Below are 25,364 nucleotides of genomic sequence, written 5' to 3'. Positions count from 1 at the left end.
TGTTTTGCAGGGCCAATTTACACAATTATTTTAGCATCTACGTTTCTAGAGATCTCCAGAATTTGGTCTAGGGCACAGGCATATTGAATTTCACAGGGACGAGAGAGCACACGTGTTATAACGGCAGGGTAGCCTAGTGGTTAGGGGCGGCAAGGTAGCCTAGTGGTTAGAGTGTTGGGCTAGTAACCGAAAGGTTGCAAGTTCGAATCCCCGAGCTGACAGGGTACAAATCTGTTGTTGTGCCCCTGAACAAGGCAGTTAACCCACTGTTCCTAGGCCGTCATTGAAAATAAGAATTTGTTCTTAACTGACTTGCCTAGTTAAATAAAGGTTAAAAAAAATAACAGATTCACACCAACCTTGATACGAATGAGATTAGCCCAAGCTACAATCTAGTGGCTCTCATCACATTTTCTGGGCATCTCTAGAAGCCTTTCCAAATCATAATTAGAATTATTGATAAATTATCCAGCACAAATTTAAAATTATGCTTCACGTTGGTTCTCTCACTCACATTTGAAGACCCTCAATTTAGCACACACCTATACAGGCAGAATTTACATTGACACAGTATATTCATCTTATATTTCTAGCATTAACTTTTTTCATCACTGCCTTCATTTGTGGTAATGACAGATTATCTCAATGCATTTCTAGTCTAAAGTACTATACATTTGCTGTGTGCAGACCTCCACAATCAACCTGATACCCCAAATAAACAATTTAGGATAACCCTCAATTAATTACGGGCACGGTTGACTACCCCCTCTTGGCACTCATTCTTCTGGCGTTTCAGTTTGTCCTCCCAATGGCACATGTTCAAAATGGATGGCCCATGATCATGTCCCGATTTCTCTGACCTGAGCCGCCACTGTTCTTTCCAGTCCATTATGTCTTGTCCATTTTCCTACCAGTACTCCAGCAGCATGAGAGAAGTTTGGACGGGATCTCTCCATGCTCACTCCACATGGACACATGTTGCACTCCTGAGAAAAGGCATGAGAGAAAAGGCAGTTGATAGTTTCGACTGGATGCTGTGTACAGGTTGCTGGCTCGGACTCAGATGGTGAAGGACCATAGTAAACGCCATTGTCGCCATTACTTCAGCCGGTTAGTGGGGGTGATATTCACTCTGTTCTCGGCCGAAGTATACCTTCTATGCATCTAGATACCATCTGTGGTCCCCTTCACCATAACCTTGAGAGAGGACAGGCCAGAACAATCGTTTAGTTTAGGGCATATCTGATTCCGGAAATCCTGGCAAATTATTCACTGTATGACAAATTATTACTACTACCAATATTCTTTTTTTTCTATTTTTATTTCACCTTTATTTAACCAGGTAGGCCAGTTGAGAACAAGTTCTCATTTACAACTGCGACCTGGCCAAGATAAAGCAAAGCAGTGCGACAAAAACAACAGAGTTACACATGGGACAAATGTACAGTCAATAACACAATAGAAAATGTGTATACAATGTGTGCAGATGAAGTAAGGAGGTAAGGCATTAAATAGGCCAATAGTGGCAAAGTAATTACAATTTAGCAATTTATACTGGAGTGATATATGTGCAGATGAGGATGTGCAAATTCTTATTCTATTTCCCCCCCCAAATTTGCTTATACTCCCCTATCATCTTGGCGATCTCACCACAGAGTTACAGGGTCAAGCGATCTGAGTGCTAATCCTTAGAGAGAAATCCCGACCATCTAGCAGGCCCAATCTGGTGAGATTTGTATTGAAGCAAGACAAAAACAAACACAACAACAGAAATGCACTTCTTCGTATAAAACTAGAGGCGGGGAAAAGTTCAATTCATTTGGAGTAACTGTCAACCATTACCAACATATTATTTTCTTTTTTTCATTTTACAGGCAGTCATGTGCAAATTGATTTTATTCACATTTACCAAAGGTCCCCAGGGGACTGGTAATTCCCCTTTGGACACATGACTCACATCATGATTCATGCATCCCAAAAAAAATGACAACACTGTCTTGTAATTATAATTTTATTTATATTTAACACTCTTGATAACTCCACAAGGAAATAATTGTATCCCATAAGTTAATGGTCAAATAGACTAGAGAAAGGTGTCCCTCATTCAGGGGCAGCTCTCTCTCTCTCTCTCTCCTTCTTGTGTTCTGAATCACACACAGGAATGTTGATAAATTATAAACCTCTTCCTAATTCTCTAGTGTTTACGTAGCCCATTTAAATCTCAACCAATGTCTCTAGTCTTTCTAATGAGGGTGATCAGGCCTCACCAGAAAGTCAGAACAGAGGTCATTCAACCCCATTAACTTCTCTAGTGTAGGGGGCAGTATTTTGACGTCCGGATGAAAAGTGTGCCCGTAGTAAACTGCCTGCTACCCAGACCCAGAATGTAGGATATGCATATTATTAGATTTGGATAGAAAACACTCTGAAGTTTCTAAAACTGTTTGAATAATGTCTGTGAGTATAACAGAACTCATATGGCAGGCAAAAACCTGAGAAAAATCCAACCAGGAAGTGGGAAATCTGAGGCTGTAGTTTTTTTCAAGTGATTGCCTATCTAACACGCAGTGACTTAGGGTTCATTTTGCACTTCCTAAGGCTTCCACTAGATGTCAACAGTCTTTAGAAAGTTGTTTGAGGCTTCTATGGTGAACAGAGAGCGAACAAAGGAAGTTGTAAGTTGTTGACTCAAGAAAGGACATAAGTTCATTGGCGCGTGTTCACGTGAGAGGTAGCTGTGTTCCATTACATTCGTTTTTCAAGACATTGGAATCGTCCAGTTGGAATATTATCGAAGTGTTATGTTAAAAAGGCCCTAAAGATTGATGCTGTACATCGTTTGACATGTTTCTACGAACGTAAATAGAACCTTTTTTTACTTTTCGTCGTGAAATTTTCTGCGCGCTTCCTACATTTGGAGTAGCTTACTGAACGCGCAAACAACGAGGTATTTGGACATACATTTTGGACTTTATCGAACAAAACAACATTTATTGTGGACCTAAGATTCCTGGGAATGCATTCTGATGAAGATCATCAAAGGTCAGTGAATATTTATAATGCTATTTATGATTTTAGATGACTCCAAAATGGCGGGTATCTGTATTGCCTGCTGTTGTTTTCTGAGCGCCGTACTCAGATTATTGCAAAGTGTGCTTTCCCCGTGAAGCTTTTTTGAAATCTGTCACAGCGGTTGCATTTATCTATAATTTGTTGAATAACAGTTTTAATATTTTATCAACATTTTATGATGAGTATTTCTATAAATTGATGTGCTCATTCACCGGAAGTTTTTGAAGGAAAAACATTTCTGAACATTACGGGCCAATGTAAAATAGGGTTTTTGGATATAAATATGAACTTTATCGAGCAAAACATACATGTATTGTGTAACATGAAGTCCTATGAGTGCCATCTGATGAAAATCATCAAAGGTTAGTGCTTAATTTTAGCTGTATTTCTGGTTTTTGTGACGCCTCTTCTTACTTGGAAAATGGCTGTGTGGCTTTTCTTGTTTAGGTGGTGTTCTAACATAATCTGTTTTGCTTTCGCCGTATAGCCTTTTTGAAATCGGACAATGTGGTTGGATTAACGAGAGTCTTATCTATAAAATGGTGTATAATACTTGTATGTGTGAGAAATTTGAATTATGAGATTTTGGTTGTTTTGAATTTGGCGCCCTGCTATTTCACTGGCTGTTGAATAGTGTCCCGCAGGTGGGACAGTCACGTCCCACATACCCAATAGAGTTGAAGTGAGTGTTTCTTTCCCTGTACCTCAGACATTACTTCAAGATATTTCAATTATTTAAAACATTTTGTGTATCAGGTTTACATTGGGTTTTACATTTCTTTATCAAGAGAATAACACCACTAACAAATATTCAAAAACAGGTAAAAACAAACAATGGCCAGGTCTTACTTCATTTGGGGCTGCTTTAACAGCCGGATTCAGGTACCTTTTATACTAACTCCCAAGGCACCTGCCTCAGAAAGCATTTCAAAGGGAGAGATACAGAATCATTGGTAAACATGTAAAAATGTCCTGGAACAAAGAAAATAAACGTACTTAGTTTTCACTGTTAGATTTTAATCAGTCCTAAAAATTCTTAATCGTTAATCGTGTTTACTGCATCTTAGGCAGGAAGTCTTGATAAAAGCATGTGTTTACAGAATTATTCTTCGGACACATCAGATGATAAAGTGTCCCGTAAAGCTGAATAGGCACCTAAAGTAAACAATCCTAGAGCCCATCCCATCTCTTGTAATCTTAGTCTTTTTGACCTGTTGCATTGACATACAATTCTGTCCTAACTGTCCCTGGGACATAAACTAGTCAAAATATGAAACCTGTTGTTTAACAAATCTGCTAGGACCTTCAAAGAGTTGGTGCTGGTTTAGCAGCTGAATATTTGTTACTAAAAACATTTTACTTGAATCTTCTTCAATTCTGGTCACAGTTCCACGCAATGGAAACATATTATTGTTTTAGATGACATTACCTTAACTAAATCATTTGTGCTACCCAAACTATACAATTGAGTAATAATAATTGAACTTGTCAAAAATGTGTTTTATTCATACCTCTGGTCCAAATTTCCCCACTGTGTCCCTTACAGCCTGTTTGAGTTCATTTAGTACTGGCTGCTATCTTGTTCCACAGGAAACTTATCTCTAACCCAAACACCAGATGGTGGCCTCTAATTTAATATCAGTCCCAATGCACAATCCATCTGCTCGTCATGTGACCTTATCTTGAAACATTTACTCTTCAAATTACTACGATATTGCATTATTAGAGTGCTATCTGAAAGCCACATATTACCATTCACTTTCTTACTTTCACTAACCTCCATATCTGTTTCCCTCAACTAGGACTTCACACTTTATTAAATGTTTATTTTAAGATGAACATGTAATGCGCTGTAGATGGCGTGCTCTATCCATAATACGTCTCTACCTAGCAAGTTAAACTCAAGTAACCAATTATACTTTCATACATTTGTTACTTTATCAAATCTAGTAACCCATTATACTATTAATTTCTCTATTTTGTACACCACTTACGTACATCTACGTTTGGGTGTGCAAGTTGTATATAATTCTTATTATTTTTCTCCATTGTTACTATCAAATCTCTACTAGCCCAGTATACTTTTCTTTGCCAATTTCTCCTTTGGACTAGTGTTCTATTCATACATGGGTTTAGATATTTACACTAGTTCTATTTAACAGAATATTCGGGAATAGTACTTTCCCCTTTCATATCTCTCACATACACAGATTCCCTATGTAACGTTACAGATCATAAATACCTACATACATCCATACCACTCATGTGCATCAACGACTCTAAATGCCTACAATAACACCTTGTGCTATTATCAGTGGTTCTCAGACCATGTAGACTATCGTTACACACATGAGTAGTGGCTGCAGACACATGTAGACACTTCATAGTTATTAACCATATGTAACTTCAACGGTTTCAGTGGATCTCTGACCATGTAGACACCTCCTTATAAATGCCTACAGACAATTGTCAGTGAGGCCTCTCTGGCCTCACTCTAGCCTTCTCCTAAGACTAGCTTGCCGCTACTTCTTATACATATATAATAACCGTAGATAACGTTATGGATCGAAAAACTCTGCTCACAGAACAAGTTGGGGTATCCATTCAAACACGTACTCGGCAATCTCCCATATTACCACTTTCACACTGGAGCCAGTCCCCTGACAGCTCTCATTCACTCAGCACTTAATAGTAATAATATCTCTTATTATTCTCAATTTCAAACTCTTATCCAAATTTCAATCAGCTCAACACAACCTTTCCACACTTACACAACTCTCACATCCACATTCACTTAATACTATTCCCAAACACACTCGGTAATCTCTAAGACTAGCTCCATCTTTCTTCAGTCATATGTATCACTGCCACGGTTCCTCTACAGTCCCCATAGTCTCTACAGCATCTATAGTCCCTGAGCATCACAGTCCCTATAGCATCCATAGTATCTGTAGACCCTCAGCATCCATACTATCAATAGTTTATATAGTCATAAATGCTATGGTCTCTATAGACTCTCTTTCTGCATACATATAGAATAACACACACTTCCACACATTCACTCAGTACATATTATCCACATTTCAATTAGCTTAATACTATCCACACTCACAACTTTCACATCCACATTCACTATAATCACTCAACTCACATCCACATTCACTTCGTGTTATTAACTAGTGGTACCCTCCTCCATTTTTTTATTTTTAGTATTACATTGATATTGAATACTGCATTGTTGGGGTTAGGGCTTGCACGAAAGGCATTTCACTGTACTTGTGCATGTGACTTTAAAACTTGAAACATTAGTCATTAGTTTATAGGGTTAAAACATCTGACTAATGCGTAAGCACTGCTTATTTACTAGTGTCAATATCATTATTTGTGTTACCTAACGGTTTGCGTGCGAATTTCTCCGGTCACACCGGACAAAGTTGATTGCTCTGGTATTTCCTCAACATGAACGAAAGCCAGGACCTAAACAGATACCAAGTCTAAGTCCGTTTGGGTATCGGAACTAAACCCAGGTTGAATCTAAGGCCCAGTACAGAGCATGTTTGCAGAGTACAAGTCAGGACTAAGATCCATGAGATAAGTGATGGGAAGAGGAAGAAGGTATTGTCTAGCAACAATAATGTCCATGTTTGCATTGTTTTCTTGTAGTTTAATAGACATGTATTTTGATGATGGTGGATGTTTTTGCTCCTCAGTCAGATGTCGTCCATCAGAGTGTTTATGACATCATTCATATGGAGGACCGAGCAGAGTTACAGAGACAGCTCCACTGGGCCCTCAACCCCACCCTCACCCCTCACACTGGACAGCTGGCCTCAGGTAACCTCCAACCCCACCCTCACCCCTCACACTGGACAGCTGGTCTCAGGTAACCTCCAACCCCACCCTCACCCCTCACACTGGACAGCTGGTCTCAGGTAACCTCCAACCCCACCCTCACCCCTCACACTGGACAGCTGGTCTCAGGTAACCTCCAACCCCACCCTCACCCCTCACACTGGACAGCTGGACTCAGGTAACCTCCAACCCCACCCTCACCCCTGACACTGGACAGCTGGTCTCAGGTAACCTCCAACCCCACCCTCACCCCTCACACTGGACAGCTGGCCTCAGGTAACCTCCAACCCCACACTCCTCCCTGACACTGGACAGCTGGTCTCAGGTAACCTCCAACCCCACCCTCACACTGGACAGCTGGTCTCAGGTAACCTCCAACCCCACCCTCACCCCTCACACTGGACAGCTGGTCTCAGGTAACCTCCAACCCCACCCTCACCCCTCACACTGGACAGCTGGTCTCAGGTAACCTCCAACCCCACCCTCACCCCTCACACTGGACAGCTGGACTCAGGTAACCTCCAACCCCATTCTCACCCCTGACACTGGACAGCTGGTCTCAGGTAACCTCCAACCCCACCCTCACACTGGACAGCTGGTCTCAGGTAACCTCCAACCCCACCCTCACCCCTGACACTGGACAGCAGGTCTCAGGTAACCTCCAACCCCACCCTCACACTGGACAGCTGGTCTCAGGTAACCTCCAACCCCACCCTCACCCCTGACACTGGACAGCTGGTTTCAGGTAACCTCCAACCCCACCCTCACACTGGACAGCTGGTCTCAGGTAACCTCCAACCCCACCCTCACACTGGACAGCTGGTCTCAGGTAACCTCCAACCCCACCCTCACCCCTGACACTGGACAGCAGGTCTCAGGTAACCTCCAACCCCACCCTCACCCCTCACACTGGACAGCTGGTCTCAGGTAACCTCCAACCCCACCCTCACCCCTGACACTGGACAGCTGGTCTCAGGTAACCTCCAACCCCACCCTCACACTGGACAGCTGGTCTCAGGTAACCTCCAACCCCACCCTCACCCCTCACACTGGACAGCTGGTCTCAGGTAACCTCCAACCCCACCCTCACCCCTCACACTGGACAGCTGGTCTCAGGTAACCTCCAACCCCACCCTCACCCCTCACACTGGACAGCTGGACTCAGGTAACCTCCAACCCCATTCTCACCCCTGACACTGGACAGCTGGTCTCAGGTAACCTCCAACCCCACCCTCACACTGGACAGCTGGTCTCAGGTAACCTCCAACCCCACCCTCACCCCTGACACTGGACAGCAGGTCTCAGGTAACCTCCAACCCCACCCTCACACTGGACAGCTGGTCTCAGGTAACCTCCAACCCCACCCTCACCCCTGACACTGGACAGCTGGTTTCAGGTAACCTCCAACCCCACCCTCACACTGGACAGCTGGTCTCAGGTAACCTCCAACCCCACCCTCACACTGGACAGCTGGTCTCAGGTAACCTCCAACCCCACCCTCACCCCTGACACTGGACAGCAGGTCTCAGGTAACCTCCAACCCCACCCTCACCCCTCACACTGGACAGCTGGTCTCAGGTAACCTCCAACCCCACCCTCACCCCTGACACTGGACAGCTGGTCTCAGGTAACCTCCAACCCCACCCTCACCCCTGACACTGGACAGCTGGTCTCAGGTAACCTCCAACCCCACCCTCACCCCTGACACTGGACAGCAGGTCTCAGGTAACGTCCAACCCCACCCTCACCCCTGACACTGGACAGCTGCTCTCAGGTAACCTCCAACCCCACCCTCCTCCCTGACACTAGACAGCTGGTCTCAGGTAACCTCCAACCCCACTCTCACCCCTCACACTGGACAGCTGGTCTCAGGTGACCTCCAAACCCACCCTCCTCCCTGACACTGGACAGCTGGTCTCAGGTAACCTCCAACCCCACCCTCACCCCTGACACTGGACAGCAGGTCTCAGGTAACCTCCAACCCCACCCCTCACACTGGACAGCTGGTCTCAGGTAACCTCCAACCCCACCCTCACCCCTGACACTGGACAGCTGGTCTCAGGTAACCTCCAACCCCACCCTCACCCCTTACACTGGACAGCTGGTCTCAGGTAACCTCCAACCCCACCCTCACCCTTGACACTGGACAGCTGGTCTCAGGTAACCTCCAACCCCACCCTCCTCCCTGACACTGGACAGCTGGTCTCAGGTAACCTCCAACCCCACTCTCACCCCTCACACTGGACAGCTGGTCTCAGGTGACCTCCAACCCCACCCTCCTCCCTGACACTGGACAGCTGGTCTCAGGTAACCTCCAACCCCACCCTCACCCCTCACACTGGACAGCTGGTCTCAGGTAACCTCCAACCCCACCCTCACCCCTCACACTGGACAGCTGGTCTCAGGTAACCTCCAACCCCATTCTCACCCCTCACACTGGACAGCTGGTCTCAGGTAACCTCCAACCCCACCCTCATCCCTCACACTGGACAGCTGGTCTCAGGTAACCTCCAACCCCACCCTTAACCCTGACACTGGACAGCTGGTCTCAGGTAACCTCCAACCCCACTCTCACACTGGACAGCTGGTCTCAGGTAACCTCCAACCCCACTCTCACACTGGACAGCTGGTCTCAGGTAAAGCTGTATTTTTCACCTGTGCTGGAATGGGACGGTACCTCTGAGTTTTTCACCACACAGACAGCCGACATGCAATTTGTACCAGCACGTCTGTTTCCTATAGACTGTCACTCTCCAATCCACACTATCTAACCTATCTTGCCCCAGATCTTATATTAATTGAGCTCCCCCTGCTTTGGCAGGTTCTTCATTATATATATTAGTCCTAGGGTGTCTGCTACCTAATGTTCTAATATGACATTAAGCCCAGCAGCTCCATGTATGCTGGTGAAGCACAGGGAAACATGGTATCTACTAGGAAGTGAAGAGCCACAGAAGGAAATAACCACTTGTGAAAAGTAAATCTCCTTGAATGTACAGTATCTCTGCTGTGTCAGCCAGGAATGTAGACCTAGATGTTCTCGTCCAGTGGTCACCAACCAGTCTATTGCAGTCGACTGGTCCATCTCCAAGGCTTTCCTAGTAGATCACCAAACATTTCTGTAAAAAGCCCAACAATAAAGCCTTGCGTTCCTATTTTTGTATTACTTTTACAATGTTTGTTTTAGGTGCACCTGATTCAGCTGTCCTGCACGCCGGGTAGTTGAAGTGTTCCTATTTTTTCCCATTTCATGTGTCTGAAGGTACAAACTCCACCTACCTGGCAGGTCCGGATAGCAAATCAAGTGCACCTATAGGCCTACCGCTGGCCAATCAGATATCTCAGATCACAGCTTCCACGAGCCCACAGTGAAGTTGATAGTCGACTACTGTGAGATTTCAAAACTACTCTGAGAAACAAAACCATGACTAGAGACTGTCAACAAGTACAGTAAAGAGCTGCAGTTTTTATGAGTGAGTTCATGTTTAAGATGTTATTCAGCACTGTCAACACTGTTTTTTCCACACTTTTATAAAGCCATGAAACAGCCTCTACCTATCCACTCGGCTTGTCTTTCTAAAATCGAGGGGTATTTCACGTTCTCTGGTCATAAGAGTAACAACGTTGTTTCCATGGGGAGAACCATATTTTTTGTACGGGTCCTTTGCCCTACTCGTGTAACCGTAACTCTGTTACACCAATCATAGTAAACCACCAGCTCCCTACCAGTCCTCTACCTTTGATATTATCCAGACAGTCTGTCACTGTATTCACTCTCCATATCGTAGTGTGGAGCAGTGTTTCACCTTGCACCCTGAGAGACCCCGTACCCTGTGAGCCAGGGGCGTTTTAGCACCTTGGACCAGAAGTGGCACCTGGCTGGGGTGAGCCTGACCTAGGCCCAGCCCTGGATAAGATAAAATCTACGTTTGGGAGAATTACCTAGCATTCTGTCTTTCCTCAGTAGGAAATGGCTAATGAGATGTGGCATAACATTCTGGTTTGTAGTGTGTGTAGACTAGACTTAACGTAATGTTTGCAGCTTGGGGTGAGGGCCGCTGCTAAGAGTTAGTCTACTATATGAAGAGACTATTTTCTCTAGACATCCTGTAATTCATTATTATAGCTATAGTGTGCTTTATGTGTAATTTTATGACCCCACCTCTCTGGCCTTTGAAGATTCAGCCTCGCCACAGGCTGTCACAGTCTACAAGCCAGAGGCACTCCCACCAGAGAATTCCACCTTCCTGGAACGCAACTTTGTCTGCAGGTTAAGATGTCTCCTGGACAACTCCACTGGCTTCCTAGTAAGTTCATGGAGGAAATCTTTGCAATTTCTGGAAAATCTAGGGATTTTTAGGAAAGGATTTTTCAACCCTAATCATTTAAAATAATTATTTTAAAAGATTACTTGTAAACAGTGTACTAGAGCGCAATGGAAATCAACTCATCTCTCGCTGATACTCTTGAGATTGTAATTGCATTATGACAGCCACTGAAGTCACTTTCTTTGAGGATGAGTGGAGTGTCAGGAAGGGGTTTAAATATGTGTTGCCCTGAAGTGGGGGAATCAGTGTGAGGCTATTCCAATTCCCCTTTGAGTTCAGGGAAGGGTGGGGCCAAAGACTGCTTATCCAGACCAGGAAATTATCCGACAGATATCGTTTGCAGTCAAGCTTTGAGAACACAAAAATATTCTACTTTTTGTAATGTTTTTGCATTTCTATACAGTTTTGTGAATGTCAAGTTATAATCACTGAATAATTAGATTTAGCTGGAATTGGAAATTGTGTTTTTGTAGCTTACCGTAATTTCCGGACTATTGAGCGCACCTGAATATAAGCCGCACCCACTGAATTAAAAAAAATAAATAATTTTGAACATAAATAAGCCGCACATGTCTATAAGCCGCAACACCTCGGCCGTCTGCTCTCTCTGTGTTGACCCAGTCTTCAAGCTCATTTTCTAGTTCGGGCCATCTGCTTTTCTTCCCTCTGAAAGCTTTAGTTGTCTTTTTGCACTGAGTCAATTCCTCACGCTGCTGTTTCCAACGTCTTATCATCGACTCATTAAGACCAAGCTCCCGTGCAGCAGCTCTATTTCCTTTTCCAACAGCCAGATCAATCGCCTTCAACTTGAAAGCTGCATCATATGCATTTCTCCGTGTCTTTGCCATGATGGTGACAAAATGACTACCGTAATCAGAACGATGGGAAGTTTGAGAGCGCTCGATTTAATCTAAACAGTAAACAAAAATGTTGTTTGACCTTAACCTGTTCGGCAATTTCATTGGTCTAATGAAAGCTTCATGCCGCCCAAAAAATTGAGCACGTCACAGAATTATTTTTTTGATTTTTTTTTTTTTAGGAAAAAAATTTGGAAGCGGGAAAAATCCATATATTAGCCGCGTCATTGTTTAAGTCCGGAAATTACGGTAAATTAAATTGTCTTTGCCCATTTGATCAATGACCATTTGGTGTTTTAACTAGGCTAGTTAAAAAATGTTACTAGATTTTCCATAAAATCTAACAACATTTTCAATCTCGTTAGATTTTATGGACATTTTCCTAGAAGTCTATTTGAAAATCTAATTTGATTTCATTTACATTTTCTAGATTTTCTTAGAATATAGATGGTGTTTGAGTTTTTCTGAGTGGGCTGATTGTTACAGAGCAAAATAAATCCTCTGTCACAAGTCACTCTTACTGATTTCTCAAATCTAATATGGGAAATGAAGTGGAGAACTATGCCTTTGTCCTCTGGCTAGCCTCAATTCTCCCTCGGAACTTTTCAACTCTGCAGAAAAACAACACCCGTGTTGGATGACCTGAGCACAAATCAAATCTGTGTCAAATTCTGTACAGGCAGGGAAACAGATAAAAATAAATAATAATAATTAAATCAGAAAGACCCATTGAGTTCTTATTTCAGTCTTTTCTGTTACTTAGATTTACGCATTTTAGAACTTTCACTTACATACCTTATTAAAGGAACATTAAAAAGAAAATTCAACTTCATATTCATCATCTCCAGCACCACCCCAACAACAATATATATGAAAATGGCGTGTTTCTATGTTCTGTAGTAAAAAAAGTGAGGAAGATGTGTTTCCAATGACATCAACCAATTCGTAGACAATTAGGAGGCAATTAGTAGGTAATGCCTCCTCATAATTGGTTAAAATCACACGATGCGCACCGATGATGTCATTGGAAACACTTATCTTCCTCCATATCTTTTACTACAGAACATAGATGCTATTTTCACCTATGTTGATGATGAATAGGAAGTTCCTTTAAGGTGCTACCAGTTGCATGGAGAAAAAAGTGTACTCAATAAAAAGAGCTCCAGCTCATTGATAATCTTGACGCTTCTTCCAACAGTTTAATGGGATCTTATTTAACCAATGTTCCTGTCTGAATCGACCATCACTGTGGAATAGGGGGTAATTTGGGACACAGCCCTGACTATGTTTAATGGCTATTCTGCGTTCTCCAGGCCCTGAACATCCAGGGGCGTCTAAAGTTCCTCCATGGCCAGAGCGAGAGGACCAAGGAGGGCAAGGCCTTCCCGCCTCAGCTGGCTCTGTTCGCCCTGGCCTCGCCCTTGCAGCCCCCCACCATCCTGGAGATCCGCACCAAGAACTTAATCTTCAAGACCAAGCACAAGCTGGACTTCACCCCCACTGCCTGCGACGCCAAGTGAGTGACGATAACAGTAGTGGGTCTGTCTAGTGAGCCTTACTGCTGCTAAGCACCTTCAATACATAGGGAACATGACCAATTCACTACAATATTTTACATTGAATTCAAAGCTTGCCGTTTGAATGGTAAATAATTTTATTGTTCACCTCCCCGGGTACTGGAGTTGTGAACAAGCTATTTAGTTAAATCTAGTACAATGCATCACATTTCTTGTGAGATGTATGTTTTAATTGTATGTGGTCCCTGTCAAATAAACCTAATAATTCAAATAATTTCTACATTTTAAGTGGAACCGTCAGCGCAATCTCATCATTTTTGAGATTATAAACTGGGTTGTTCGAGCCCTGAATGCTGATTGTCTGACAGCCGTGGTATATGACAGCCCGTATACCACGGGTATGACAACATACACTGCTCAAAAAAATAAAGGGAACACTTAAACAACACAATGTAACTCCAAGTCAATCACACTTCTGTGAAATCAAACTGTCCACTTAGGAAGCAACACTGATTGACAATAAATTTCACATGCTGTTGTGCAAATGGAATAGACAACAGGGGGAAATTATAGGCAATTAGCAAGACACCCCCAATAAAGGAGTGGTTCTGCAGGTGGGGACCACAGACCACTTCTCAGTTCCTATGCTTCCTGGCTGATGTTTTGGTCACTTTTGAATGCTGGCGGTGCTTTCACTCTAGTGGTAGCATGAGACGGAGTCTACAACCCACACAAGTGGCTCAGGTAGTGCAGCTCATCCAGGATGGCACATCAATGCGAGCTGTGGCAAGAAGGTTTGCTGTGTCTGTCAGCATAGTGTCCAGAGCATGGAGGCGCTACCAGGAGACAGGCCAGTACATCAGGAGACGTGGAGGAGGCCGTAGGAGGGCAACAACCCAGCAGCAGGACCGCTACCTCCGCCTTTGTGCAAGGAGGAGCAGGAGGAGCACTGCCAGAGCCCTGCAAAATGACCTCCAGCAGGCCACAAATGTGCATGTGTCTGCTCAAACGGTCAGAAACAGACTCCATGCGGGTGGTATGAGGGCTCGACGTCCACAGGTGGGGGTTGTGCTTACAGCCCAACACCGTGCAGGACGTTTGGCATTTGCCAGAGAACACCAAGATTGGCAAATTCGCCACTGGCGCCCTGTGCTCTTCACAGATGAAAGCAGGTTCACACTGAGCACGTGACAGACGTGACAGAGTCTGGAGACGCCGTGGAGAATGTTCTGCTGCCTGTAACATCCTCCAGCATGACCGGTTTGGCGGTGGGTCAGTCATGGTGTGGGGTGGCATTTCTTTGGGGGGCCGCACAGCCCTCCATGTGCTCGGCAGAGGTAGCCTGACTGCCATTAGGTACCGAGATGAGATCCTCAGACCCCTTGTGAGACCATATGCTGGTGCGGTTGGCCCTGGGTTCCTCCTAATGCAAGACAATGCTAGACCTCATGTGGCTGGAGTGTGTCAGCAATTCCTGCAAGAGGAAGGCATTGATACTATGGACTGGCCTGCCCGTTCCCCAGACCTGAATCCAATTGAGCACATTTGGGACATGTCTCGCTCCATCCACCAACGCCACGTTGCACCACAGACTGTCCAGGAGTTGGTGGATGCTTTAGTCCAGGTCTGGGAGGAGATCCCTCAGGAGACCATCCGCCACCTCATCAGGAGCACGCCCAGGCGTTGTAGGGAGGTCATACAGGCACGTGGAGGCCACACACACTACTGAGCCTCATTTTGACTTGTTTTAAGGACATTACATCAAAGTTGGATCAGCCTGTAGTGTGGTTTTCCACTTTAATTTTGAGTGTGACTCCAAATCCAGACCTCCATGGGTTGATAAATTGGATTTCCATTGATAATTTTTGTGTGATTCTTTTGTCAGCACATTCAACTATGTAAAGAAAAAAGTATTTAATAAGATTATTTCTTTCATTCAGATCTAGGATGTGTTGTTTAAGTGTTCCCTTTATTTTTTGGAGCAGTATATATTTTTAATGCTCTAATTACATTGGTAACCACTTTATAATAGCAATAAGGCACATTGGGGGTATATTGCCAATATACCACGGCTGAGGGCTGTATCCAGGCACTGCGCTTTGCGTCGTGCCTAAGAACAGCCCTTAGACGTGGTATATTGGCCTTATACCACACCCCCTCGTGCCTTATTGATTAATTATGCGGTTAGATCACAAGTGTGATCTATTGAGAAGTAGGGAAGAGACATGTTTTCATTGTGCATTCTGTGTTTGTCCTGTCCTCCTGTACAGAGGGAAGATGGTGCTGGGTTACACTGAGGCTGAGCTGTGCAACTGTGGCTCAGGATACCAGTTCATCCATGCTGCTGACATGCTGCACTGTGCTGAGAACCACATGAGGAGTAAGACTGCTCTCCTGCTGCACACAGTCCTGTCATGTAGTGTAGTTCATGGAGACTGACAGACCGAGATAAAAAAAAGTGTGGCGCACACTGCATAGTGTACTGCATGTTGAGTTGCACATTCTACATGTTGAGTAGTTCATTCTACAGCCAGTGTCCTGAGGACTTTCTGAACAGATTCATTCCTACAACTTCTAAAAAATGAATGGTGTTTTAAGATAAGATGATAAAACAAGACTGCACTTTTTTAATCCCTGAAGGCAATTTGATTTAGTGAATTTTAGTGACAAGCAGAGGTGTGAACGTTTAAACATTCAAACTTTTATACAAAATTGGGATCCTTAACGTTATGAAATATCCTTGTTTTTTTTGCTAAAATCACAGTGCAGTTAAAATGTTATTTTCCGTGTTATAGCCTAACTAGACGGTAGGCTATAAATGCCTGGGGAAAGTTGTGTAATTTTGAATAAAACTTTAGGCTACTTTGGTGAATTTGCGAAACATGCAAGACAAGACATCATTTTTGCCTGCCCCCTCCTCTCCCCCTCACGCTGGCTCGCCTGCTCTTTATTAATGACGCAAGTGTGCGTTCAGTCTTCGGTCTGTTGTGTGTAGGATATCCTAGCCTATTCATTGGTGATAGGTAAGGCTGGGTGATATGGGCAAAATATCATATCAGGGTATTTTTTTTCAATTGTACGGTATGACGATAATTTATGTTTTTGAATAATAAAAGTTCAGTTTTCTTTCAGTAGTGTGACCCTAGGGTGGCAACACATACATTCTAAGTGATTTCAATGGCTCTTTCTCCATTCTGATTGGTTTATACTGTTCAATTCAACTTCAACCAAAACAAATGAGTGAACTGTTGGAATCATGGAAATAGGATTATTCTAATTCTATAGTTAGAATATAATAGTGGTCAATTTGAATTCAGTGTTGTTTGACATGACAACGAATGAAAATGCCAGGTAAGAGTTATTGTGACGGGGTAGAAACTGTTAAGTGTTTCCTAGGGGACCCTATAATCTTTGGCTACATTGACTGTTCTCTCTTAGCTACTTCACGTAGCTAACATATTCTTGCTTCGCGTATTCCTCTGATTTAGACAACATGCTGATTTAGGTCTACACCATCACTGGTATTATCAGGCTGTATAGCTAATTACGTTTGCTCTGACTCAGTACATTTATTAGCTAGCTAACGATTAGCATTAACTAACAGGATTTAAGGCCAAATTGCTAAGAAAAGACAAAACTAGCTGTTTGCAGATGTAAGAAACACAAACCAATAAGTGTAATTGTAGAACGCTATTGTGTTTATAGTAAGAAGCAAAGTGAAAACAGCATCGTTGTCATCAACATTGTTGCATGTGCTGCATTGCCCATGCAGCCTGGTTGAGGAACAGCAAATGCTCTCCTTGAGTGACAGGGTGCAGGCCTAGGTCTGTCTGAACAGCGGCATGGAGAGAGTGGATAAAGATGACTCAAGTAGTGAAGTAAACTATAAAAATAGACGTTACACAAGGCGTATCACATTTAACAAACCAAACATTCAAATACCGTTATAGAAGCTAAAGTAAAAACCCAAACCGGTCCCTGCATCAATACCGGTATATCGTCAAATACGGTATAGCGCCCAGCCCTGCTTTGCTGAAGTTACGAAACATTGCAAGCCAAGAAATGGCAAGATACAGCATTCCATTACGAGATACAGCTTTTGATTACAGATAGATAGGCCTAGTGCGTGGTTCTGACTGTTTGATTACCGATAGATAGGCCTAGTGCGTGGTTCTGACTGTTTGATTACCGATAGATAGGCCTAGTGCTTGGTTCTGACTGTTTGATTACCGATAGATAGGCCTAGTGCGTGGTTCTGACTGTTTGATTACCGATAGATAGGCCTAGTGCGTGGTTCTGACTGTTTGATTACCGATAGATAGGCCTAGTGCGTGGTTCTGACTGTTTGATTACCGACAGATAGGCCTAGTGCGTGGTTCTGACTGTTTGATTACCGACAGATAGGCCTGGTGCGTGGTTCTGACTGTTTGATTACCGACAGATAGGCCTGGTGCGTGGTTCTGACTGTTTAATTACCGACAGATAGGCCTAGTGCGTGGTTCTGACTGTTTGATTACCGATAGATAGGCCTAGTGCGTGGTTCTGACTGTTTGATTACCGATAGATAGGCCTAGTGCGGGGTTCTGACTGTTTGATTACCGATAGATAGGCCTAGTGCGGGGTTCTGACTGTTTGATTACCGATAGATAGGCCAAGTGCGTGGTTCTGACTGTTTGATTACCGATAGATAGGCCTAGTGCGTGGTTCTGACTGTTTGATTACCGATAGATAGGCCTAGTGCGGGGTTCTGACTGTTTGATTACCGATAGATAGGCCTAGTGCGGGGTTCTGACTGTTTGATTACCGATAGATAGGCCTAGTGCGGGGTTCTGACTGTTTGATTACCGATAGATAGGCCTAGTGCGGGGTTCTGACTGTTTGATTACCGATAGATGGGCCTAGTGCGGGGTTCTGACTGTTTGATTACCGATAGATGGGCCTAGTGCGTGGTTCTGACTGTTTGATTACCGATAGATAGGCCTAGTGCTTGGTTCTGACTGTTTGATTACCGATAGATAGGCCTAGTGCTTGGTTCTGACTGTTTGATTACCGATAGATAGGCCTAGTGCGTGGTTCTGACTGTTTGCCTGGTGGCCGACCTGCCTATAATGTGCGCCTCCTGTCTCCCTGGCCCTCGCTAGCTCTCTATGAATGATGCTAGTGTTTGTGTTCTCAGAAGTTTGGCAACTAATAATTCTCCTCCGTTCCAACAATACTGAATTTTAGGGGTCGATTCTTAGCGCAATCTTAACACTCAGAAACGGGAGTCGACACCTGGAGTCGTCGTGTAAGGAGTCGAGGAATCTATTATTTTGGAGTCGACTCTCCACCATTACGTCATTGTCGTTAACTTTTGAAAAATGGCTGAGAAATTCAAGCGGCAGCAGCGAAGTCCCGTTAAATGAGAAGGAAATGGCAACTTTGCGAAGTGGAATTGAGGTACAGGAATTGTAGTACAGGTGCAATGCTTCACCATCTGAAAGGGATGCACCGTGAGACCCAAACCGTTGCTGGCAGCAGCACAGTTGCATGGTGAATTCACATGAAACGTTATGAATTTTCTGTATCTTTTTTTACAGAAACCGCAAGGAGCAAAATTCTGTTTAAATGTCCCAAAACATTTTAGCCTTATGCCACATCCCTAGTGACTTTTGGGTGATGTTTTTAGTTTATTAGTAAAACTGCATGAATGTCCTATACACATTTCTGCTGTGTAACTTGGTTAATAATGTGTGTCTGTGTGTTTCCATGCCCAGTGATAAAGACCGGAGAGAGTGGGATGACAGTATTCAGGCTGCTGACCAAGCTGACAGGCTGGCTATGGGTGCAGGCTAACGCCAGACTGGTCTATAAGAACGGACGGCCTGAGTGTATCATCGCATCCCAAAGAGTCCTCACGTACGTCTCGACACGCGCGCACACACACACACACACACACAACCTCATTGTTTAATGTCATTCCATTGGGGTGGCAAGTAGCCTAATGGTTAAGAGCAGTGGGCCAAAAGTTTGCTGGTTGGAATCCTTGAGCTGACTAGGTGAAAAAACTGTCGATGTGCCATTGAGCAAAGCACTTAACCCTAATTGCTCCTGTAAGTCACTCTGGATAAGAGCGTCTGCTAAATGACAAAAATGTCATTGTTTTTTAGTGATGAAGAGGGAGAGGACAACCTAAGGAAGCGGAGCCTCCAGCTGCCTTTCAGTTACACCACTGGGGAGGCTCTTCTCTACAACACCAGCTTTCCCAAGACTCTGGTAACAGGGGACTCCTTAGCAGGCGACACCATCGGCTCTGCAGGAAATACCACCAAGAACCAGGATGAAACCCTGGACCCTGACTCACTGCTGGGCTCTCTGTTGAAACAGGACAAGTCTGTCTACTGCTGCTCCCCTCAGACTCAAAACCCGCTCCAACTCCTGCTGAAACAGGACAAGTCCATCTACGTGTGCTGCTCCCCTCACACTCAGAACCAGCTCCAACTCCCTCTCCAACTCCAGGAGGAGGTGGCAGGGGTTCCACAGGAGGAGGTGGCAGGGGTTCCACAGGAGGAGGTGGCAGGGCTTCCACAGGAGGAGTGTGGGGGCATCTTCTCCAGCAGCTGGCAGGAGGGCAGCATCCTCTCTCTGTCGGAGAGAGTCCTCTTCAAGCAGGAGCCCTTGGGGGTGGGGGATGGCGGGGGGATCCACGGCTTCTCATCGGAGGACATGTAACTGATCACTTACTATTTATCTTATGTGTATATGTGTGGTTGCTACTGTTTTTAATAATCTAACCTTGACTGCACTACACATTTCCCAATTGTGACTATAAAGATATTGATTTGATTGACAGAGACGGGGATTTGTGGAGCTTCATGATGAACCTGGGCATCAGTAGGGAGGACCTGGAGCTGTTCCAGCAGGATGAGATGTTCCTCGATGTGGATCTGGACGCTGGCCGAGACGGCCTCCTTCCTGACCTGACAGACGAGATTCTCTCCTACGTACAGGAGTCTCTGAGGAAGAGGTCGGACTGGGGTCAGACTGTGTTCTCTTGCAGGGGGGCTAAGTTAGGGGATCAGGACTATAGCTATCCTACCACGCTATTACACCAACCATCTATGGAACAACCACTAACCTCACAACCACATTCTACTACAGTGCCTCAGTGGCAGTCACAGATACAGCTGCCTGTAGTCCATCCCCTATCAGTTCACCACTATCAGTCTCCACCCCACTACCCACAGCAGCCAATACCGCAGCATTGTTTACACACACAGCCCCACCCACAGACAGCATTGCAGGCAACACAGCAGCAGCAACAGAGCCATCTAAATGGACAGGTATTGCCAACCCAACAGCAGCAGCAGCTGTGTAACAGACTGAAGCACATGCAGGTGACTGGGACGGGTTCAATAACACAAAGACAGAAAGACATCGCCAAGCAGCAGCAGCGGATTCCTCCATTGTTCAACGTGGAGCAGCCAGGGGGGCTCCAGGATCACCATGGCCACCCCCAGCATGGGAACCTCTGCCTGGGGGAAGCTTCCCTGGCCCTCCCCTACAGGAACCAGCTGAACACTTTGTCTGTCAGCCGCTCCTCAGTGCTCTCCTCCTATGTACCCACCACGGGTCTCCAGAGCCAGGGGGTGGACGGAGAGCTCACGCCCCAGAATTTGGATGAGTTGCTGGGCAGCCTGGAGTCCAGTGGTCCCCGGCCGACAGAGGATGGTAGGGGAGCGTCCCAGTGGAGTGTGGTGGAGGCCCTAGGTGTGTTCCAGCAGCAGAGGCACCGCCCTGACGGCCTGGCTCAGTCTCAGGCCACCAGCCAGGGCTGGGCTCAGCATGCCTATCCCCTGGCTATGGGGCTCAGCCAGGTCAACAGAGCAGAGTGGCCATTCACCACACAGGTAAGAAAGGTGACACTAACCTGGGTAGTGTTCATTAGGTATCAAACGGGTAAAATATTGTGAAGCGTAAAAAGGGGCCTACCTGAACTGGTCTAATTAAAAACGCTAATAAATAAAAACGCTAATAAATAAAATATTGTGCCCCATGGAACAAGATCAAATGTATTTATAAAATCATTTTTTACATCAGGAGATGTCACAAACTGCTTATACAGAAACCCAGCCAGAAACCACAGACAGCAAGCAATGCAGATGTAGAAGCACGGGGGCTAGGGCCCTGAACTAATTATGGAAAATGTTAGACCTATGTGCTTTACTTCCTCTAGCTATATGCTCATCATGTGAACGTTGAATACCATTGGCACATACTTACTCGCGCATCAGATTTACCAAGGGAACGAGACTTTAGAAACAGAAAGTCATTATCATTTGACCATTGAAAGCCAGTGGGTATTTACACATCAAGGCAATTTAGACCAGAAAAGGGAGGCTTAGCTAAGTCGGCCATTTCCTCTGTTCCAGTTCCAGAACGGGAGCCTGAAGGAGGCTGGTCCAGCCCCTGGCCCTGTACCCAACCCTGGGTCCTCCAGGGGGGCAGACCATGGACATGCAGCAGCAGGGCAGCCAAAGCACCAGCCTCCTCCCTCTGCTGAGAGCAGGCCCTACCCTGACCTCCCTCTGAGTGGATTCATGTGAGACTGAAGGCCCTCCTCCCTGGAGGCTCCAGAGCCAGACGTTCCAAGGCCAGCCAGCTGCCCCCGGTCCCCCGGAGGGAGCAGAGCCCTGACTGACGACAGCACCACACAACAGAGGCTAGAGGGATAAGGCTCCTCCTGTCTGGCACCCAGCTGCACATGGCTCCCCTGAGACCACTAAGACTGTTTCCAAAATGGGCCCTTGTCAAAAGTAGTGCGCTATATAGGGGATAGGGTACAATTTGGGCTGCAGTCTAAAACAGGAACCAGGGCATGTCTGGGAGTATGGAGGACTTGGACTGGAGAGTTCCCGTGTGGATCATTTTGTTAGAGCTTGGCACTTGCAACGCCAGGGTTGTGGGTTCGATTCCCACGGGGGACCAGTATGAAAATGTATGCACTCACTACTATAAGTCACTCTGGATCAGAGCATTTGCTAAATTACTAAAATGTAAAAGTGAGATTCACATCCAGAGAGACTGTCTGAACGTCAGACAGCAGGCAGAGGGACAGTCAGAGACAGAGATTGTGACAGACAGACGGAGGGAGACCAGAGGAAGTGGATGATCAATCAAATTTATTTATAAAGCACTTCTTACATCAGCTGATGTCATAGTGCTGTACAGAAACCCAGCCTAAAACCCCAAACAGCAAGCAATGCAGGTGTAGAAGCACAGTGGCTAGGAAATACTCCCTAAAAAGGCAGGAACATAGGAAGAAACCCAGAGAGGAACCAGGCTCTGAGAGGTGGCCAGTCCTCTTTAGGCTGTGCCGGGTAGAGATTATAACAGAACATGGCCAAGATGTTCATAGATGACCAGCAGGGTCAAATAATAATAATCACCGTGGTTGTTGAGGGTGCAACAGGTCAGCACCTCAGGAGTAAATGTCAGTTGGCTTTTCATAGCTGATCATTCAGAGTATCTCTACCGCTCCTGCTGTCTCTAGAGAGTTGAAAACAGCAGGTCTGGGACAGGTAGCACGTACGGTGAACAGGTCAGGTATCAATAACCGCATGCAGAACAGATGGAAGTGGAGCAGCATTAAGACCAGGTGGACTGGGGACAGTCCAGAGTCATCAGGCCAGGTAGTGCATAGAAATGTAATGGATTAATGACCTGTTTGAATGTGGACTTGCTTTAAAAAGAAATTCTTCTCAGCCATTTTGTTCATCCAGAAAAACAGTCATGGTTTACTGGTATGTGTGTCAGCATGCCATGTCATGAACCTGATGTAATACTGAACAACCAGTTCTTTCATTGGTCAGTGAGTAAGATGAGATGATGCAGAACTCAAATGTTACCAATCCTCTGGGCCCGTATTCATAAAGTATCTCTGAGTAGGACTGCTGAACTAGGATCAGTGTTTTCTTTTAGATCATAAAGAATATGATTATATGGAGAAGGGGGGTGGATCTGATCCTAGATTAGCACTCCTACTCTGAGACACTTTATGAATACGGAGCCTTGCTTTTAAAGTCCCTGTACTATAGCATTCTGGCTTTTAAAGTCCCCGTACTATAGCAATTACTTTGACAGAATTTATTGTGAATATATATATATATATATATATATATATAAGCCATTGTTTGCTTAGAAATAATCACTTGCATTTAAAGGTGCAGTTGAATGACCATAAGCTATTTGAGCTATCGATGAGATGGAGTATCTGTCTACACTGTGCTTGATATTTTTGTACACAATACATTGACAATCCTACTAAATCATTAAGTAATTTTATGAGTAATTTGCTCACTTTAGTGGACTTCAACCAGCTTTATGGATCCTGTCTATCTGTTCTTCAGCCAACTCGCTTGCATTGCAAGACAGGCAAAGTAATCATAATTTATAGATGAGTTAGTAGTCCAAGACCCAATTACATTTTCTACATCTCAAATAGCACTCTATGCCCTATGTAGTGCACCAGGGCCCATAGGGCTCTTGTCAAAAGTAGTGAACTATATTGTGAATAGGGTGCCATCTGGGTCATTGCCATTGAGTTCAAGTGGCAGATCAATATGTAGATCAAACACATCTAACTTGAAGAAAATCTATGCACTTATTTATGGCAAAATAACCTATTGCACTCTTAGTGAAATTAGAAGACTGTTGTATGTAGCACTTTAAAAAATGTACCTTGTTTAACTGAGCCAATCATGTTCATGTTGCTATGCAGAATAGTGCAGTGGAACAGTAGACCCCTTGTTGTTTGGAGGTCTGTCACTTCATTGACGTAATTCAGTGAAAGTCAGGGTTTATTTAATTTATTTTGTCAAAAGACAAATCAGACTTTGAATATGTTCAAATTCAATCAATGAAAATGTTCAGTTTTGCATTTGTTTGTATTTTGTATGAAATTGTGTACAATTTATGTAATGAGCAGTTTTAGTTAACATGAAATAATAATAAATAAATCATGACAGTGCAGGAAGAGAAAGTTTACTGTTATTCTGTTCTTTCACACGATGATAAATGTTGATCAAGTACAGTTGAAGGGTTTTATTTACACTAGCCCTTGACCAAATACAGTTGAAGGGTTTTATTTATACTGCTGTACAGGGTAGGTTTTCTGTCACAAATAAGTTGGTTAAACGATGTCACAGGTAGGCTTGTAAAGCTACTGGAAATTTACCAAAGTTACTGGAATCTTCTATAATTTTGGTAATTAACAGAATTTATTGCAGTCTATGCTAAGTTCAGTCATTTATACTTTTTTTCTTTTTTTTGTACTTTGGATCCCTTTTTCTCCACAATTTTTGTGATATCCAATTGGTAGTTACAGTCTTGTCACATCGCTGCAACTCCCGTACGGACTCGGGAGAGGCGATGGTCGAGAGCCCTCCGAAACGCGACCCTGCCAAGCCACACTGCTTCTTGACTCACTGCTCGCTTAACCCGGGGTCCAGCCACACCAATGTTTCTGGAGGAAAATCTGGTGACCGTGTCGGCGTGCATGCGCCCGGCCTGCCACAGGAGTCGCTAGAGCGCGATGTGACAAGGACATCCCGGACAAAAAAAAAAAAAAACTTCCCTAACCCATACAACGCTTGGCCAATTGTGCGTTGCCTCATGGGTCTCCCGGTCATGGCCGTCTGCGACACAGATGGGGATCGAGCCCAGATCTGTAGTGACGCCTCAAGCGTATTTAGAGAAAA

At 44.6% G+C, this 25,364-nt stretch overlaps 1 protein-coding gene and 2 long non-coding RNA genes across 3 annotated transcripts in view; 2 read left to right on the top strand and 1 right to left on the bottom strand.

The window, feature by feature from the left end:
* The window catches only part of LOC115186368 (aryl hydrocarbon receptor), a 35,519-nt gene extending 12,771 nt beyond the window's left edge, over positions 1-22,748 (top strand). Inside the window, exons 5-12 of the mRNA XM_029746031.1 lie at positions 6,783-6,906; positions 11,104-11,231; positions 13,423-13,625; positions 15,897-16,006; positions 19,383-19,524; positions 19,776-20,333; positions 20,459-21,515; positions 22,038-22,748. Of these exons, the coding sequence (XP_029601891.1) occupies positions 6,783-6,906; positions 11,104-11,231; positions 13,423-13,625; positions 15,897-16,006; positions 19,383-19,524; positions 19,776-20,333; positions 20,459-21,515; positions 22,038-22,211 (2,496 nt within the window). The 3' untranslated portion in view covers positions 22,212-22,748. The remainder of the gene's footprint in view (positions 1-6,782; positions 6,907-11,103; positions 11,232-13,422; positions 13,626-15,896; positions 16,007-19,382; positions 19,525-19,775; positions 20,334-20,458; positions 21,516-22,037) is intronic.
* LOC115186415 (uncharacterized) lies at positions 226-4,864 on the bottom strand. Its single transcript, XR_003875752.1, has 5 exons — positions 4,584-4,864; positions 3,922-3,982; positions 1,651-1,723; positions 1,329-1,382; positions 226-1,197 (listed from the first exon to the last, which is right to left on the bottom strand). It is a non-coding gene; the product is annotated as an uncharacterized LOC115186415 (long non-coding RNA).
* Positions 9,236-9,846, top strand: LOC115186422 (uncharacterized). Its single transcript, XR_003875753.1, has 2 exons — positions 9,236-9,518; positions 9,561-9,846. It is a non-coding gene; the product is annotated as an uncharacterized LOC115186422 (long non-coding RNA).
* Positions 22,749-25,364: the final 2,616 nt, after the last annotated feature.

The sequence above is a fragment of the Salmo trutta genome, chromosome 3 (assembly GCF_901001165.1).
Source record: "Salmo trutta chromosome 3, fSalTru1.1, whole genome shotgun sequence".
NCBI lineage: Eukaryota > Metazoa > Chordata > Actinopteri > Salmoniformes > Salmonidae > Salmo > Salmo trutta.
The sequence above is the reverse complement of the archived record's forward strand: the minus strand, read 5'-3'. Positions and strand labels throughout refer to the sequence as shown.